The sequence below is a fragment of the Mastigoproctus giganteus genome, chromosome 7, assembly GCF_048544385.1.
Source record: "Mastigoproctus giganteus isolate SK-2022 chromosome 7, ASM4854438v1, whole genome shotgun sequence".
Taxonomy (NCBI): domain Eukaryota; kingdom Metazoa; phylum Arthropoda; class Arachnida; order Uropygi; family Thelyphonidae; genus Mastigoproctus; species Mastigoproctus giganteus.
The window spans coordinates 80,659,678-80,680,131 of NC_143581.1; the positions used below are offsets into that span (position 1 = coordinate 80,659,678).

A 20,454-nucleotide genomic window follows, 5' to 3' on the forward strand; every position below is an offset into this window, starting at 1 on the left:
GTCTATTGAATAAGGGGGATGTGGCAGAACCACGACACCTATGGCTGTGATCACTGACTGCACAATTTTAGCTGTATGGGGCTTTCCTACATCATCCTGGAGATGTAGCATATCTGCTTCACACTGGAAAGTTCTTGACGTTTCTCATAAATGATGTGCGGAATTTTGACTATGAGAACCTCAGATATGTTTCCTTATTCATAGTTGTTCCACGAGGCACAAAATGTGTAACAAGAATGCCTTTTATATCAAAAAATTCAAGAATCATTTGTTTGTCATCCGAACAAGAAGCTTGAAATTGATTCTTGGTGAATCAGAATGCTTCCTCTTACTCGACTGTTGTTTTATCTCCTGATCATGAAAAATCCAAGTTTCAACACTATTTGATTTAAGAAGTTTTGACCCTGTGTTTCAAAACGATCAAGCATTTTTTTGTACAAGGCTCTTTTTGCGACATTTTCAGGTGATATTTAATAATAATAATAATAATATTATTATTATTATTATTATTATTATTATCATCATCATCATCCATGCAGTGCAAGGAAGCGTGACACTTATGCTGCACCAGCCAAACAAACAAAAAGAGAGAGAGAGAGAGAGAGAGAGAGAGAGAGAGAGAGAGAGAGAGAAAGAAAGAAAGAAAGAAAGAGAAGAATGGTGATATCCAGCTCAGGACCGACCCTGGGTGTGCCAAGCCCATACTTACCAGATGTGAGCCCATTACGAGCACTGCATATGAAATGGACATTTTAACAGCTAAATCACAAAGTGTAATTTGCCTATCTCCATCCAAGATTTCCTGGGCTTTTGCAATTTGCTCAGGAGTTGTTGAGGAAGAAGGCTGATGAGGTCTTGGGTCATCTTCAGCAGACTCACGGCCTTCGCTGAATTACTTGTGCCATTTAAATATGGCTGTCCTATCAAGACACTCAATACCATATGCTTCATTCATCTCTTTAACTGTTTCCAATGCCTCTTAGCCCCATTTAACACAATAATGAATCACATATGCTGTTCAATCTGTATGTCTGACATGATACTTAATTCAAAGTGATCATCAGTGACACACTAATAAGAAAATTCTCTTCACACAACATTAGCTCGACAGGTGCTAGCATGCGCACACAGAGCCTACTCAGTAGCGATTGGGATTGGGGAGAGCACCTCTAGTGGTAGTTATGGAAAGTTTGTGTGGTAAACATAAAATATTGCACTATTTCTGTGAATTAAATGAGCATCCCTCGAATATAAGTGATATATTAGCATTAGCATTAGTAGAGGCATATGATGCAAGAAAGCAAGCTTATTCAGCATCAGCCAAAAAAAAAAAAAAAAAACCCTCTCTCATTTCACCCCTCCGTTCGTTCGAAATACCTGTCCAGTTGAGCTTTAAATTTGTTTAGGCTATCAACTTCAACAACAATGATGGAAGTCGGTTCCACCAACCAACCACCCGCTGGCCAAAGGCAAATTTCCGCACATCTATCCGACATCCGTCCTTCCTCAATTTGAATTTATGCCCTCTGAGGTGATTATTCTGAGAAAGATGAAGAATCCCATTGGCATTGAGCATGCTCAAACCATTCAAAGTCTTATACACCTCTATCAGATCACCTCGCCGGTGCCTAGTCTCCAGACTCTGTAATTTGCAAAATTTAAGCCTTTCTTCGTAAGAGCAACCCTTTGTTCCATTTACTAATCTTGTTGCCCTTCTCTGTACCCATTCCAGCAGCTCTACATCCTTCTTGAAATGAGGCCTCCAGACCTGTATACAGTACTCAAGATGTGGCCTAACCATTGCCTTATACAAGGGAATAATCACCTCCTTATCCCTGCTAGAAAAATTCCTGTATATCATTGACAAGACACCATGAGCTACTCTTGCAGCTCGTCTGCACTGCTCAGAGAACTTCATATCTCCCTGCACAATTACCCCCAGGTCCTTTTCATTCTCCACCACTGTCAGTGTAGTACCGCAGAGTTGATACATTACTTGTTAACAGGAGAGATTGCTTCTACAGGGATGGGATACACTTAAATAGAAAGGGTGCAAGAATATTTGCTGATGCTATCGAGGCAGTGTTAGGTGGGTCGGAAAACTGCTAGCTTGGGGGGAGACAAAGACCAATAGATTGACAGTAGCCACTGGCAGAGGTGAAAGAGATTCTTGCACTGCTTCTATTAGAATGAGCAGAAGCCTGAAAAACAAGATGCATGGTATTTCAGAGACTGCTGGGAGCCATTGTGGTACAAGTAAACACATGGGTTGTGTTAGGGTAGCTAAGAATAGAAACAGGTGCAGGTATACTTGCGTGTACACCAATGCTAGGAGTTTAGTAAATAAATTTGATGAATTTGAGGTATTGCTCAAAACATCGAAGGCAGATATTGTTGGGATATCAGAGACGTGGTGTCACACAGATATAAGGGATGCGGAACTGCAATTTGGGGAGTACAACGTCTACAGAAAGGATAGACACGATAGGAAGGGGGGAGGTGTTATGCTATTAGTTAAGAAACACATAAAAACCAAGGAAGTGAAGCCAGTCGACATCGCTGGACAAGGCAGTGTGGAGTCAGTTTGGTGTGACATTGGGAGATCAAAATTGAGAGTAGGAGTGTGCTATAGGCCTAATGACTCTGATGAGTATAATAAGGAACTGTACAGGGAAATAGAGTGGGCCAGTAAATCAGAGTGTCTCATAATGGGAGATTTTAATTTCCCAGATATTGACTGGAATTTGGGGGCTGGATACTCACACACTAGCAGGTCTTTTGTGGATTTATTGGATGATTGTTTTCTACATCAGCATGTTCGGGAGGCAACTAGAGGGAGTAATACTCTTGATTTGATTATCAGCAGTGATTCTTCATGCATTAAGAATCTGCAGATAAATGAACCACTAGGTGGCAGTGATCACAGTGTGCTGAAGTGGGATTTACTGAAAGAGGTAACTACCATTAGGGGTAAAGGGAAGGGTTATTGCTTCCGTAAAGGCGACTACGATGGACTGAGACAGTATTTAAATTCTATACAGTGGGACCAACTGATGATGTTACCATCAGCAAATTCAAAATGGGAAACATTCAAAGAACTTATCTTGGAAGCTACTAGGCTTTACATACCAACTAAGAAATATTGTTCAAGGTTTAGGCCAAAATGGATGTCAGATGAACTAATGAGGCATATGGCAGAGAAGAAAAATGCATGGGATACTTACAAATTAACACATGACACAGAAGCCTATGATAGATACAAGTTGATATGCAACCAAGTTACAAAGGAGGTTAGGCAGGCGAAGGCAGATTACGAGAAATCCTTGGCAAGGGATGCAAAGAAAAACAGCAAAGAGTTCTTTACTTATGTAAACTCTAGAAGGAAAGGGATGAATCAGATTGGTCCACTTGATATTGATGGGTCAAGTGTTGATGATCCTGCTCAGGTGGCTAACAAACTAAATGAATATTTTGCATCGACATTCACACATGAGGAATTATTCAGCGAGGGGAATGCCAGAGGTGTATTCAACTCTAGCAGTAAGTTACAGAATCTTGAAATAACTGGGAGTAAAGTGGAGGAGAAACTGTTGAAGATAAACACAAGAAAGGCACCCGGGGTGGATGGGATCTATCCAGTTATATTAAAGGAGGCAGCAAAGGAAGTAAGCAAACCCTTAGCCATAATTATGAGAGCTTCCTTGGACTCAGGGGAGGTACCCATAGACTGGAAATGTGCAAATGTGACCCCAATTCACAAAGGAGGATCAAAGGCTGACACAAGTAATTATAGACCTGTGAGCTTGACTTCTGTTCCAGGAAAATTAATGGAGGCACTGGTTAAAGACGCACTGCAGGATCATTTAGACAAGACTTCAGTTATAGCTCAGACACAGCATGGTTTTGTTAAGGGGAAGTCTTGCCTGACCAACTTGATTGGATACTATGATGCAGTCACAAAAGAACTGGATGCAGGGAATAACTTTGATATTATATACTTGGATCTTAGAAAGGCTTTTGATACTGTTGCACATGGAAGACTGCTACACAAATTGGAGCAGTGTGACATTGGAGGCAAATTGCTGCTATGGATAAAGGGGTGGTTGAGGAGGAGAAGACAGAGAGTGGTAATCAATGGACACTGCTCATCGTGGACTGATGTTATTAGTGGAGTCCCTCAGGGCTCAGTGTTGGGTCCATTATTGTTTTCTGTATTTATAAATGATATTGATGATGGTATATCGGGATTAATGTCCAAGTTTGCAGACGATACAAAGGTTGGCAGGGTTGTCAAGGACACTACTGACACTATGAACAGGATCTGGAAAGGTTGAGCAGATGGGCTGAGAGGTGGCAAATGAAGTTTAACATTGACAAATGTAAAGTACTACACATGGGAAACAGCAACCCCAGAGCAACGTATCAACTCTATGGTACAACACTGACAGTGGTAGAGAATGAAAGGGACTTGGGGGTGGTTGTGCAGGCAGATATGAAGTTCTCTGAGCAGTGCAGACGGGCTGCAAGAGTAGCTCATGGAGTATTGTCAATGATATACAGGAATTTTTCCAGCAGGGATAAGGAGGTGATTATTCCATTGTATAAGGCGATGGTCAAGCCACACCTAGAGTACTGTATACAGGTCTGGAGGCCTCATTTCAAGAAGGATGTAGAGCTGCTGGAATGAGTACAGAGAAGGGCAACAAGATTAGTGAATGGAACAAAGGGGTGCTCTTACGAAGAAAGGCTTAAGTTTTGCAAATTACAGTGTCTGGAGACTAGGCACCAGCGAGGTGATCTGATAGAGGTGTATAAAGCCTTGAATGGTTTAAGCATGCTCAATGCTGATGGGATTCTTCCTCTAGCTCAGAATAATCACCTGAGAGGGCATAAATTCAAATTGAGGAAAGACAGATGTAGGATAGACGTGCGGAAATTTGCCTTTAGCCAGCGGGTGGTTGGTTGGTGGAACAGACTTCCATCCCTTGTGGTGGAGGTTGATAGCCTAAATAAGTTTAAGGCTCAGCTGGACAGGTATTTTGAACGAACAGAGGGGTGAAGTGGAAGTGGTTTTTTTTTTTTTTTTATTTGGCTGATGCTGCATAAGCTTGCTTTCTTGCATCAAATGCCTCTACTAATGCTATTGCTAATGCTAATGCTCTGGGGTTACTGTTACCCATATGTAGTACTTTACATTTGTCAATGTTAAACTTCATTTGCCACCTCTCAGCCCATCTGTTCAACCTTTCCAGATCCTGTTGCAGCAGCATAGCGTCAGTAGCGTCCTTAACGACCCTGCCAACCTTTGTATCATCTGCAAACTTAGACATTAAACTTGATATCCCATCATCAATATCATTCATAAACACCGAAAACAACAATGGACCCAACACTGAACCTTGAGGAACTCCACTAATAACATTAGTCCACGTTGAGCAGTGTCCATTGATTACCACTCTCTGTCTTCTGCCACTCAACCATCCCCTTATCCATAGCAGCAATTTGCCTCCAATGCCACACTGCTCCAATTTGTGCAGCAGTCTTCCATGTGCAACAGTATCAAAAGCCTTTCTAAGATCCAGATATATAATATCAAAGTTATTCCCTGCAACCAGTTCTTTTGTGACTACATCATAGTATCCAATCAAATTGGTCAGGCAAGACCTGCCCTTAACAAAACCATGCTGCGTCTGAGCTATAACTGACTATAATTTATATATTATATAAATGGAAAAGAAAAAGTGAAAAGGGAAAAAAAAGGAAGGGAGTTTAATATGAAGTGATGTTAAACATCAGTCATGTGCTAAATAAATGCTTTCAGTTTTTTGAGCACTAACATTGTTAGAACGTTTTGTTGAATATTAAGTGGCAAGTTCTCCTAATTATATATGCATTTAATAATATTTTTGGAAATTTGCAGCTTGCTTGAGGATTGATTTCTTTTTTCTGAGTGTTTTCCCCCTTGAAACATATCCGGTATCAGTCTTAAATCAACTGCATATAATTCTAGGGGTTTAATTAAGTGTTTTCATTAATCCCCAAGGCAGAATGCACTGGTCCCAAAGGAACTAGTACTTGTTGGTGACTCTATTGTGAGGGAAACGGGAAACATGCTTTGTAAAAAGGATAGGTGGAACAGGACCAGGGTATGTCTGCCAGGGGCAAAGGTTGATGACGTTGTAGAGCGGATATCATCTTTTAAGGGCACAAAAGGTGATATAGTTGTACACGTTGGCACTAATGATATTAAGAGTAGGAGACTGGCGGAATTACTTAGCAAGTACAGGTCACTGTTGAAAAAAAGCCGTGAATTAGGGTTGAATTTGAAAGTGTCTGTAATTCTGCCCAGACACGATAGGAGGGAGTATATGATGAGAGCCCTGTCGATCAATTCGGCCCTGGAAAGAATGTGCAAGGCTCAAGGGGTATAATTTTTTTCAGCCTGGACTGTACTTGTTAACAGGAGAGACTGCTTCTACAGGGATGGGATACACTTAAATAGAAAGGGTGCAAGAATGTTTGCTGATGTTGTCGAGGCAGTGTTAGGTGGGTCGGAAAACTGCTAGATTGGGTGGGATACAAGGACTAATAGATTAACAGTAGCCACTGGCAGAGGTGAAAGTGATTCTTGCACTGCTTCTATTGGAATGAGCCGCAGCCTGGAAAATAAGATGCAGGATATTTCAGAGACTGCTGGGAATTATTGGGGTACAAGTAAACACATTGGTTGTGTTAGGGTAGTTAAGAATAGGAACAGGTGCATGTATACCAATGCTAGGAGTTTAGTAAATAAATTTGATGACTTTGAGGTATTGCTCAAAACATCAAAGGCAGATATTGTGGGGATTTCAGAGATGTGGTGTCACACAGATATAAGGAATGCAGAACTGGAATTTGGGGAGTACAATGTCTACAGAAGGGATAGACAGGATAGGAAGGGAGGAGGGGTTATGCTATTAGTTAAGAAATACATAAAATCCAAGGAAGTGAAGCCAGTCGACATTGCTGGACAGTGCAGTGTCGAGTCAGTTTGGTGTGACATAAGCATTGGGAGATCAAAATTGAGAGTAGGAGTGTGCTATAGGCCTAATGACTCTGATGAGTATAATAAGAAATTGTAAATGAACCACTAGGTGGCAGTGATCACAGTGTGCTGAAGTGGGATTTACTCAAAGAGGTAACTACCATTAGGGGTAAAGGGAAGGGTTATTGCTTTCGTAAAGGCGACTACGATGGACTGAGACAGTATTTAAATTCTATACAGTGGGACCAACTGATGATGTTACCAACAGCAAATTCAAAATGGGAAGCATTCAAAGAACTTCTCTTGGAAGCTACTAGGCTTTACATACCAACTAAGAAATATTGTTCAAAGTTTAGGTCTAAGTGGATGTCAGATGAACTAATGAGACATATGGCAGAGAAGAAAAATGCATGGGATACATACAAATTAACACGTGACACAGAATCCTATGATAGATACAAGTTGATCTGTAACCAAGTTACAAAGGAGGTTAGGCAGGCGAAGGCGGATTACGAGAAATCTTTGGCAAGGGATGCAAAGAAAAACAGCAAAGAATTCTTTACTTATGTAAACTGTAGAAGGAATTGGATGAATCAGATTTGAATTATTTAATAGGGACGTTGCTTTTAGAAGAAATGTGTAATATCTGCTTTGTTGTAATAATGTAAATATTTTAGTTCTGAATTTTTACCTTTGATAGCCCCCTCTGATTTTGTTGTATATCCTCTGTTCAGAAAGGTTTAATCCTGTCTATGTGGTTGTTTTGAGGAGTACTGAGCTAATAAGTCTGAGGTTGAGGTGTGGAGGTTTGTTTTTCAAATTTTCACAAGTTTTCTTAGTCCACAAATAGATAAATTATCCTTATAACAGAAATGCCAAACAGGATATACTAGCAACAGTAGCCAGGTGGGCAGGACCAGCAGTGCGTAGCACACGCTTCTTGATGAGACCCGGGTTCCAGCCCGTGACCGCCAAATATTGAGGATGCGGAAAGGTCAGGGAATGACCACCGCATATCCCCGGAGCAATATGGCCTTAGTTGCTAATGCTCCTAAAAACTAAATAACAAACAAACATACTAGCAACATTCCCCTAAACTAAACATTCCAGCTCAATCCCCTCCCCCATTCTAAATAACAAACAAACATACTAGCAATATTCCCTAAACTAAACATTCCAGCTCAATCCCCTCCCCCATTCCTTTAACCTTTTCAGTAGTATATGCAAAATTTTGAAATTGGATGAAGAGGAGGAGATCACACCTGTCAGCCCTTGTTGTTCAATTTTGGCATATGAATGTTGAAATTCTCTAGAATTCAGATCCAGAGGTTGAAAAAATTGAATCAGGTGATTCATAAATATATGTAGAAGACTGAATTACATCAAAAAAGAAATAATACTGAGTTTTTTTTTTTTTTTAAATTACAATATGTTTTTTAAATCTGATATGATTCGTGAAATAACTTTGCTGTAATATTAGCAAACAATTTTAAAATATTTATGTACAAAGTTTCCATTTTTATGAATTTTAAATTTCATGAAGAAACTCAATCCATATTGTCTCACTGATTGTTAGCAATAAAACTCACTGCTCAGCCCTGAGACATTGTCAAGAAATTCACTCTATAAGAGGTTAAAGTAAATTTTTAAAGTTATTTATTAAACTTTATAGGGTTATACTTAATTATTTGATATTTTTTAAATTTATGTTTTTAATTATTTAGGCTCACAGTTTAGTGTCCAAGCTATTAGAAGTGGAGGAGAGTGCTTCTATTAAAAAGAAAGGGAGTCATGAAATACACAGAGGCTTGATTGTTTTGAGTTATTTTAGCTCTCAAATAAGCAGCTATTTTGTCAAGAATTGTAATTCTCTTATTCCAGTTTTGATTGATTATATGCAGAAAGATAGAATGGCAGTTTCTACTATCCTTTTGGAATTATTGAGTGATCTCTCCAAAGCAAGAGATCTTCGGAAAGAGTAGGCATCTTTTTTTAATATTGATGGCTATTGAATTTTAAGTATTGCTCAACAGACCTTATGTAAAACCAGCTTCTTCAGATAATAAACTATGTATGAATCTTTTAAATATAGTTAATATTAAAAATATCAATAAAATTATAAATTAATTAATTTACTATCAAAATATGATTTCTAGATGTCTTTCTTCCTTTATTAGTTGCTGTACATTGGAAAGTACAGTGTTCTTGGAAATTTTCATGTACATAAATTCCCATTAGCACTTTTTTTTTTGAGCTGCCCCGATGAGAACGTATTAGCAGGCTAATGTTACAATGTTTATGGTGTTATATCTAATTTGAGTCATGCATATGCTTGCTTTTTTTTTTTTTTTTTTTTTTTTTTTGGCATCTTCAACCTTTTTTTTATTTTCTGACCTGTATGTAAATTTACATTTTAAAAGGTTATTTTATGCATAATTCAGATGAAACAACCATTAAATGGATAAATTGTTTTTAATTCTTCCAAAACATGCTGACATGTTTTTGTGTTTTCTACTAAACGGAGACACCGCTAGAGGCAGCCTGAAAATGGCTTTTTTGAAAATCAAAGGAGGAAGAGAAGATTGCACTTGTTGGCTGTTTTTGTCTGATTTGGATTTTAAAAAGATATGTTCTCTATAATATCACAAAATTCTCTGGGGGTATAGAGAATATTTTTAGAATAAAAATCATAACCTGGGGTGTTTTTACAATATTTAAAGTACAAACAATTCAGTTATATTAACTTAATCACTCTTAAACTGTGTGAAATTAATAATGCTGAAACTAAAGCACATTATATGTTTTCTGGCACCACATATGTTTAGGTAGCTACTGCTATTACCATATTAACAAAAATAAATAAATAAATAAAATAAATAATAAATAATGTACTGTGGGAAAGTCCTTCAGCTCTTTACAAGGTTGATATGATGATGATGCTGCTGCTGCTGCCTATGTTACTTTACATGAAAAGACTAAAGAAATCAGTTTCCAAATAAGGAATTAATTAACTGAAACATAATAATTAATTAAATAAATAAATAAATATAATAAGAAAGAATTCAAACAGTAGGGGTATTGCAGGTATATCTTCAAGGGAGCACCGACATCTCGAACCCAAAAGATCATATTTCTGTAGCAAATTGGTAAGCCTGGCACCAGTTTACTATGGAAATATGACCTTTTGCAACTCTGAACCCTGGGGGACATGGGAGTCCCCCATTTGACTAATGTAAAGTACTACATATGGGAAACAGCAACCCCAGAGCAACGTATCAACTCTGTGGTACTACACTGACAGTGATAGAGAATGAAAAGGACCTGGGGGTAATTGTGCAGGCAGATATGAAGTTCTCTGAGCAGTGCAGATGGGCTGCAAGAGTAGCTCATGGTGTCTTATCAACGATATACAGGAATTTTTCTAGGAGGGATAAGGAGGTGATTATCCCCTTGTATAAGGCAATGGTCAGGCCACACCTTGAGTTCTATACAGTTCTGGAGGCCTCATTTCAAGAAGGATGTAGAGCTGCTGGAACGAGTACAGAGAAGGGCAACAAGATTAGTGAATGGAACAAAGGGTTGCTCTTACGAAGAAAGGCTTAAGTTTTGCAAATTACAGTGTCTGGAGACTAGGCACCGGCAAGGTGATCTGATAGAGGTGTATAAAGCCTTGAATGGTTTGAGCATGCTCAATGTTGATGGGATTCTGCCTCTTTTGCTCAGAATAATCACCTGAGAGGGCATAAATTTAAATTGAGGAAAGACATATGTAGGATAGATATGCGGAAATTTGCCTTTAGCCAGCGGGTAGTTGGTTGGTGGAACAGACTTCCATCCCTTGTTGTGGAAGTTGATAGCCTAAATAAATTTAAGGCTCAACTGGACAGGCATTTCGAGCAAACGGAAGTGGAAGTTTTTTTTTTTTTTTTTGGCTGATGCTGCATAAGCTTGCTTTCTTGCATCATATGCCTCTGCTAATGCTAATGTCCTCGTAACATGACCCTTGAGCATTGTATTACACTTTTTGCTATGAAAGTTAATTTTATTAGTGAGTATCTTCCTCCGAAGGTAAATAGTGCCCTCTGTCTTGATGAGTTTAGCATCTTTTCACAATCATGTAATATATGAGGGGCATTGAAAGGCAATCGCAGCATCATCGACGACGTCAACTCTTGGACAATGGCTATTGATTTGATTTCAGGTTCTTGCCTCAGAAGACCATCTGCATACACTTTTGTCGCAAATTGAACCTTCATTCTGAACCAGAACTTAAGCTCGGACAAAATATCATTCCAGTAGCACCCAAGACAATTCTTGAACTTATTTGATAATAAGTTCACATTCCTTCCACATATCCATGAACTGTGGGCCAAGTGGACTGAACAAGTGCACAAGAGGACTGAACCTCCTTTGTGCCACCTCATCTAATAATTGGGGAGCAGACTGCTACAATTTACTCAACCTCTATCACGTGCTGGTTTGATGTAAATTTCAGTGTGGATCCCATCTGCCAGAAACAACTTACTACAATGGCTAGACTTAGTTCAGCACCAAGCCATCTGCATTGCTACTGGAGTATTTCGAACATCACTTGCCCAGAGCTTATATGTCAAAGCAACCGAACCACCTCTTTCGCTTCGACAAATGAAAATTGCTAAAATATACTTTAAAAGTGAAAGCCTTGCCAGACCACTGTGTGGAAATCCATTTTCTAGCCAAGATGGAAAAATCTATATAATGCTTGTCAGACTGCCAACCATCCCTTTGGTACTTGTGTCCATAAGCTGCTCATAAAACTTAATATCACAGTAGACAGTGTTGCTCCATCACCAAGGCACTCCCTTCCATCCTGGCATGCTCATGTTCCACCATGCGCCATCTCCATTTATAACATGGGAAAAGCTAGTACTTCACCATTTGTCTACTTACAACTCTTATGTTTTCCATCGAGCTTCTTACTCTGATTTCCTGCCAATCTGCGCATTATAGCCTTAGTCGCTAATGTGCCAATAAAACCCTCCTGTCAATTTTCACTGATGGCTCAAAATCAGAATCATCTGTGGGATCCACTATAGTCTTCGCAGAACATTATCTGAGGAGGTTCTCCAAGAGTGCAGTATATACACCGCAGAGTTGTATGCTGTAGAGCTAGCCCTGGACCACATTAAAACTAATAATTATTAAAGGCAGATTTATTTAGTACATTAGGGCCTCTATCAATGATGAGATGTAATCCTCATCCAGTCCTGTCCAGTGTTCAGCAGAAGTTATATTCTTTTTATGAATCTAGATTCTGCATCTGGTTCTGTTGGATCCCAAGCCACATTGGGAGCAGAGGTAATGATCTGGCAGATGCTGCAGCCAGATCATCACAGTTGCAGAACCGTTGTAGCCTGCTACAACTGCTCTGTGATTGTGATGATCCATGCTGGTCCAGTTCCCTATACAGACTACAGGTAACTACTCTACATTATTCCCCCAATGGCAACAATCTTGGCATGGGCAGGTTATGAACAAGCTATATCAGATAAAGCATATAATCCAACACTGGCAGTTGAGTCTGCACAGGAACCATAGAGAGGAAGTTGTCCTAGCTCGCCTCTGCAAAGGACACGGTCATCTTACCCATGCATTCCTGCTGAAGGCAGATTACTCTCCTATGTGTGAGAACTGTAGCACCTTTTTAACCATATGACATATTTTAACCAAGTGTCCGCATTATAGACATGAATATACAGTAGAACCTGGATAAGAAGTTTTTCAAGGAACTGGAGGTTTAGAACTTCTTATGTGGGAAAACTTCTTAGAAGGGAAAATGACTTAAGGGTATGAAATATTAACTACACAAATAAAATTGAAACGATACACATACAGAAGTTAAAGATGATTTTTAAGTACTATTTCAGAATTTATAAATATTTTAATCTGTCTTTTGGAAACATTTTTAAACTGAGGATTCCTAATTGCTTAACATTCTGTTCATTAAACTCTTTTACCAGGTTGGAAAAATTAGCTCCTTTGAAGTTTAAATGTACCTTAAAAGGTCACAATTACAATAAGACACAGCAACAATCCACTAAGTAATTCTGAACTGTTCCCAGCCATCAGAACTTAATGCTTAACGTGGTCTATGTATCCAGTTATGGATATCGATGAAAACAATGCAATATATCACTTTCATTATATCAAAATTTTTCTACTATAAATGTTTTTGTGCTGAACGCCTCAGACTACGGAAAATTCATTCACTAATCAAACAAGTTAGTCCTAAGCATCATTTTAGTTCATATTAAACCACTGAATTAGGTGAAATGGCATCGTTTTTGATATATCTCATCTTGTGAGTGCCTTCACAACAAGTTGCTCTGATATTGAACTACCTTGAATAAGCAACACTGTGACAATGGATTCTCGAATAGGCACACTTCACCAATAGATTCTCGGTGGATATCATCACCCCACAACCATTGGGTGGTGGTATCAGACGAGAATAAGTAACGTTAATCTTCTCCATTGGCGAAGCATTGCTTATTGAAAGTAGTGCAATATTAGGGCAACTTGTTGTGAAAGCATCATAATATGAGATATATGTATATCAAAAATGATGCCATTTCAGTGGTTTACTACGAATTAAAATGATGCTTGGCACTAACTTGTTCGATAACCAAATGTTTATATTGTTAAATATTTTTTAATATTAAAAATAAATAATTTTTATTTTTAAAAGCATATTAAGTGGTAAAACGTCATTATAATAATGCACTGTGTTATTCTTTATCACAAACTTTTTATGCTGGAAAACGTATTACCTGGGAAACTTCTTATGTGGGAAAATAATACATTACAACATAAAATAAAAAAAAAAAAAGGTAAACTGCAGCCATTATCAACCCACTGCAGGATGGAAGCCTCCTCAACAATTCATGCTGAGGGAAATGGACCATAATCTGCCATGCTGGTCCAGTGCGGGTTGGCAGATCGACCGTATTTAGCAGTCAGGGGCTTGAACTCCGGTCTACTCATCTTGGGCTGTGCCACCAAAACCTCTCGTCTCTCCACTCTGTCTCATAGACATACTGTTTCTGCTTCATGCCTGATACTTCCATGGACACTGTTCTTCTGAATTGGCTTGTAGAATTCCCACTCTCTCTTTCAAAAGAGTCTGAACATATGCCAACATCCATTTTACTGTCCAACTTCAAACTCACAAAATCAACTTTTCATCTTCCTTGTTTATTCATTCAACTGCCTTTTTTCTGGAACAACTTTACTTCTTACGTATTTCCTGAAAATCACAATCTACAGGAGTTCAAGTCTAATGTCAACAAATATCTTTCTTCTTCTCAACTTCCAATCCTTGCATGGTACTAAGTACTATAGGTTCTAATACCTCTTGTGTTTGGGGTTTTCATAAAAAAAAAAAAAAAAAAAAAAAACGCGAATCAGGATTGAATGACATTTTGGATATTATTGCAATGTTACTTTAGTGTTTTGTATTGTTATTTATAATGTCAGTTGAAAAAAAAATTGTGCTGCCTAACATGACTGACAAGCATATATTAGTATTTGAAATTCTGGTTGGTTATAAAGCACAATATTTTGAAGGTTTTAGATAGAATGGATAAGTAAGCAGCTCTGAATGAAACAAATGATATCTAAACATTGTGAAAAAGAATGGTAAATATGGTTAGGGAAAAAAAAGTTTGAAAGTGGTGCAGTGAGCAACGTGCAGTAAACTCCCATTATAGGACTGGCGACTGGCAAGAAAGTGTTGCAAGCAGAATACTGTTTTTGGAGCTGTTTTTCATATTTCATTAATATTATGGTAGATGTTAAGTATATTAGGGTAGTAATACGGTAGATGTTCAATATTTATATGCTATGAAGATACTGCCTATCTCTTCATAATAGGAAATTATATCTTCATGTAATGCTAAGATATCATACTGCATGCATAAGATAAATAACATTAATTTTGTGCAGTTAATAGCAGTACTTCTCCAACTTGGATATTAAACATTTCTACTGTTTTTGTTAGTATTTGTTATACTAATAATTCCATATAGGATTGGCTAACTTCTGTGGGTAGGTTATTGCTCTCCATCATATTTTTCTTTGTTTATAAATTTTGTTGATAATTTTAGATATAATTCTTAATATTACCATTGTCTAACTGTACCAATTAGTACAATTAAAAATAATGGTTTTTATTTGTATAATAATTAGTAGAGTTATCTTAATCATAATAAATTCAAATTTTATTTTGATGATTTTTTTATTTTTCTATTTTGTCTAAATTACATGATGAAGGCTCTGTCAGTTTATTACCTTATCTTGAGATAGATATTTAAATATCTTTCATTGAAAGTTAATTTGAAAGTTGATTATATCAAAGTTTGAAAGTTGAGTCTTGGGATATCTGAACTTCAACTTTGTGACCGCCATATTAATTGATATATTTAAGTAATGAGAAAGGTCTGCTTCAGTAATTTTTGAGAAATCATGGTTACCATATGATTAGTAGATTTAGGAACAGTTTTAGTATTTTTTAATGAGAGACAGCCTATAAAAATAGAATGTCACTGTGTCACCGGGCCTAGTGAAGTTAACATATTTAACTTATGAGCAGGATTATTACTGGAGAATATATATATATATATATATATATATATAGACAAATGCTTATTTTTAGTGTATTGGGTAATAGTGCTGGCCTATCAATTGTAATTACCATTGAAAAAATTGAGAATGCCAGCAAAATAAAAGCAGATAACCTGAAATTAAATTAGATTAACATAAGAATAATAATGATAATATTGATGTTACCTAAAGGTAGTGGATCCTAGGGTTTTAACTACTTCTTCATAGGATCGGCAGCCAAAACTGTAGGAGCGACTGCAATAAGCAGGGTCTCTGTTTCTGTTATGATGTATACGTGTGAAACGTAAAAATCATAGCTGACCAGATAGAGACCAAAAGGAAGGAATAAAATTCAAACATAAATAAATAAAAATAAATATAAAAATGTATAAAATAGAGTTAAAAAGCTAAAATAATGTCAATTAAATCTAGAAAAATGAAAGTTTGAATTCAAAATACAGTATGAAATTTAAACAAAGTAACTTTAGATAATGGAATAAATTAGGTTAATGCCAACTTGCTGTTTGCTTAGACCAGAATCGGTGAAGTTAGCTACATGTGGTGATTACAGATATATATATATATTTTTTTTTATTTTTATTTTTTATTTTTTTTTTATTTCAAAGCTCCTTTATATGTTCATGAAGGATTTTGTAAAAATCATCCATTATACTTTTCAAAGTGAACATGGTTGAATAACTTATCATTGGTGCTAGATGAAGGCTTATTTTCTATACTTTATGCATTAGCTTTGACTGTGGGGGTTTTTGATGTGTAAACATCTTTGGCAGCACCTACTAAATTTCTAAGATTGAAGTACACCAATTGGTGATGAAAATGCCAGATGGAAATGATGCAAATGACGTTAGTTCAGTTTAACATGTAATTTTGTTGTGCATTCATATTTACATGATAGAAAGAAACTTTATATATTTACCCTTTTATCTGATAAATTTATTCAACTAAAAGTCATCGAATCAATAGCTGTAACATTACTTGAAATATTTTTCTATTTGAAATCGAAATTAGAAAGATTATTTTGAGAGGAACTTAAGAAATGTTTTCTGAAAATTTCTAATATTCTCTGCAGCTGGCACTTTCAAAGGGTACATATTTTGCAAAATAAGATGCCTGAAATTAAATTGGTTTTCAGTTTACTGAAATTGTGTATCCTTTGAGTTGACTCCCCCCCCACCCCCCCATTTGTTGAAATCTGGTTTTTGACAACACGGGCCCTTTATAGAAAAATTACATATTGAATTCCTTTCATATGGAATTTCTTTTCTAATTTTAAGGTATTTCATTTTACAGAATTGGCACCCTTTCAAACCGCCAGCTTCAGTAGTGAAAAGAAAGCATCAGAAAGAATTGAGTGATTTCATAAGTTCCTCCCAAATGAATCTTTGTAGTTTCAAAGCAGCTTAGTTTAAAATACAAGATGTTAATTTGTGTATATATTAATCCTTCATATATATATATATACATATCATATAAGACAATTTAGTTTTACAGGATGTTTGTTTGCTCTTGCAGATGTGGGAAACAAGTTGTAGAAGCAGTGATATCATGTTGGCCTAAACTGTTGAATTGCTGGAGTTATGGAGCTCAAGAAGACAATATAAATTTTGCTCTGTCTCTGCTTACAAAGCTCTTGCTAGTTGACTCTTCAGTAAGATGTAGTTTAGATGCTGTTTTGTTATATGAAATTTGTTGTTCTTTATATAGTTTTGTGTGTTAAAATATTTTTAATAAAAATTATTACAATTGAGTTTAAAGTTTTATACTAATTCATACACATGGTGTGGCAATAGGTTTCTCAAACTGGTGCTGTTGTGGCCATGCTTGATGAGTTTGAAAATAATTGGACGTGGTATGTTGTAGTTCAAAATTACCACCATCTGTTGGTGGTAATTTCTGTACCACCAACAGATGGTTGGACAGAAATTATCCAGGAGCCAGCAGGGTGCAAATAACAAACAGTTTCTTTAATAGCATTAATGTTCTGCATCATGATTTTGCAGTGGAGCAATGAATTAATATCAAATTTGCTTTAAACTGGGAAAATCTACAAAATAAACGTATGAAATTTTCAAAATGGTTGATGATTATGATATGTTCAATGTGTTTGAATGGTCAACCTCACAAAATGAGGACAGTTGCAAAAGGTTTGAAAAAAAAAGTGGCAAGTGATCATTGTTTGACCCTCAGAATGATGACTGATGAATTGGGTGTGAATAAGGAGATGATTTGTCAAATTGTGCATGAAGATTTTCGGAAAGGGAAGGTTTGTGCAAAATTTTTGTGCCATGTAGCCTTATGGATGGGTGTCATCATGCAAAGACTTTACTAAGACTTGTCAAGACAGTCCTAACTTCCTTAACTGTAATATCACTGGAAATGAATGTTGGGTGTTTCAGTGTGACCCAGAGAGACAAAGAATCAGAACATACAGTGGACTTAAAAATCATTGCCAAGGCCCAAAAATGTTTCATTTACAAAATAATGCTGATCATGTTTTTCAACAAACTAGGTATGAATCAAAAGAATTTGCATCTGGGGGGGGGGGAGAGAGAGAGAGAGAGAGAGAGAGAGTGTTAATGCTGCGTTCTATATACAGGTGCTTCAAAGACTATTGAAGTGCATTTCTTGGGTGAGGCTGCAATTTTGAGAGAAAGGTAGCTGGTTTTTGTTGCATGAAAGTGCCCTGCCCATTCCATGCTTGTTGTTAAGACATTTCTGATGGAACATGGCATTGCACAGATCACCTATCTGTGCAATATTTTACCCTACTCTCCCGATCTAGCACCAGCTGACTTTTTGTTCCTTCCCAAGACAAAAGTTATTTTCTATGGTAGTTAATTTTTCTTTAAGTTGAGGATATAAAGAAAAAAATACTGCCAAACTGAACATTGCCTTTTGGATGCATTCACACTCTTTTCAGAAACTTTTAGAGTGGTGTAATAAGTGCATTCAGTCAGGTGATGATTATTCTGAATAAAAATAAAACCATTTTTTTTTGGAGTTTCCATGAAAATTCCCTAACTACATTTTTGAGTTCCTTCACTTTGTGTTGTTTTTATTGCACCAGTCTGGGAACTTTATTGCCTTACCTTGTATAGTAGATATTTATTTTGTTTGCTTGCAGTTGACTATTTTTTTTTCTTTTTTAGATAATAAAGGAGGGAAACAAGGCTTTGCCTTCATTGTTTTCTATGTATATAGAACTACTTAACAGAAATGTTTCTCTTGGATTAAAGGTAAATTAGTTATTCATTATAATATATTTATCTACTTTTTATTCATCATCAAACTCATGCTAAAGCTTCTGGAGTTATTATTGTTTTATCAGATCAAACTACTAAAATATTCTAGCATCTGCCCAGCCACAGATCATCCTGGTCATCTTCATTGTGTCCATATTGTCTTGTAAAAATATTTCCATATTTGATTGTGATTGCGTATATTTATAGATTTTTCTTTACTTTTCTTGAGTAAACTAAATGCTGATGGCATCTGGTTTACTCAATGGCTTACTGGCTTACTCCTGTCCAGACAATATGCATAAGGGGAAATAAACTTAAATGAAAAATGGATGTATGTAAAAATGTGGAAATTTGTTTTCTGCCAGGAAGGAAGGAAGTTTGTTGGGCCAAATTTCCTTCTAGTGTTATAGAAATGGATAATTTGAATAAATTTACAGTAGACAAATTATTAAATGGGATGGATGGGTGATATGGGTTTTTTTTTTTTTTTTTCTTTTTGCTTGTATGAGCTTGATTCCATGCACCATTTGTGATTACTGATAATAATTTGCTATATTTACTTATTGTAAGGTCTAGTTTGCAATTTCATGTAGTAAGTTGATGGTGAAATGAAATTAATACCTGGCATCTTTCTACTTACTGAACATGAAGTATTCTGCAGTATGTAAAACCCAAAACTACTTGTCATTAGTGTTAAAATCAAAATTTATTGAAATTGGAGTTTTTAGCATTGCATAGAACAACAGAATAAAAAAAAAAAAGGGTTATTGAGTTAGAATTATTACATATAGGATTTTGGTCAAAGTGGTTATATTTCCTACATACATCACTCATTTTGTGGATTAATGAACATGAATTTGTATAGAGAAATAATTAGTTTTTGGAAGAAAGCAGCTCTCATTTAAAAACAAAAAAAAAAAAAGTTCACGCTCAGAAAAATAAACCTTTACACATACAGTTAAATTTAAGGGAAGAAGGAGTTCTATTTCAGTAGATGTCAAGTCCTTTGTGAAGGTATAGTGCTTGTGTTTTTTCTGATTGTCACTTGTTTTTATTTTATTTATTGAAAATGTTGAATTGCAGAGGTGTAATTAGCTGTCTAAAAATATGGTTCTTATCAGATATTGCAAAATGAAATTTATTAAATTTACTGAAATTAATTTACATTAAACTTAAATCACTGCCAAATTTTCCATGATTATCTTAGCTGCTCTTTTGGGTGGCTAACTATAAGTAAATGATTAATTAAGTTCAGAGGAGAATGAGATTGCCTAATATACTACATCATTATATATATATATATATATATCTGTCTGATTAATTGAGAAAGGATTATAATTTTAACTAAAGTTAGCAGATATGAAAAATAACAGTAGCATGAAGACCATGCATCGAGCCATGTCCTTGCATTTCCATAAGATTGTCTTCAGCAGCTAACTCATCTAATGTGAATTGACTGACATAATAACCAATGAAACAACAAAAATCACAATATAGAATTGTATGATTTTTTTCAATAAATATGTT

At 36.3% G+C, this 20,454-nt stretch overlaps 1 protein-coding gene across 1 annotated transcript in view; it reads left to right on the top strand.

Annotated features, from left to right (window-relative positions):
- The window catches only part of LOC150083026 (DNA-dependent protein kinase catalytic subunit-like), a 387,849-nt gene that overhangs the window by 28,935 nt on the left and 338,460 nt on the right, over positions 1-20,454 (top strand). The window contains exons 4-6 of the mRNA XM_090378359.1: positions 8,749-9,002; positions 17,198-17,333; positions 18,835-18,921. Coding sequence (XP_090234485.1) covers positions 8,749-9,002; positions 17,198-17,333; positions 18,835-18,921 — 477 coding nt within the window. The remainder of the gene's footprint in view (positions 1-8,748; positions 9,003-17,197; positions 17,334-18,834; positions 18,922-20,454) is intronic.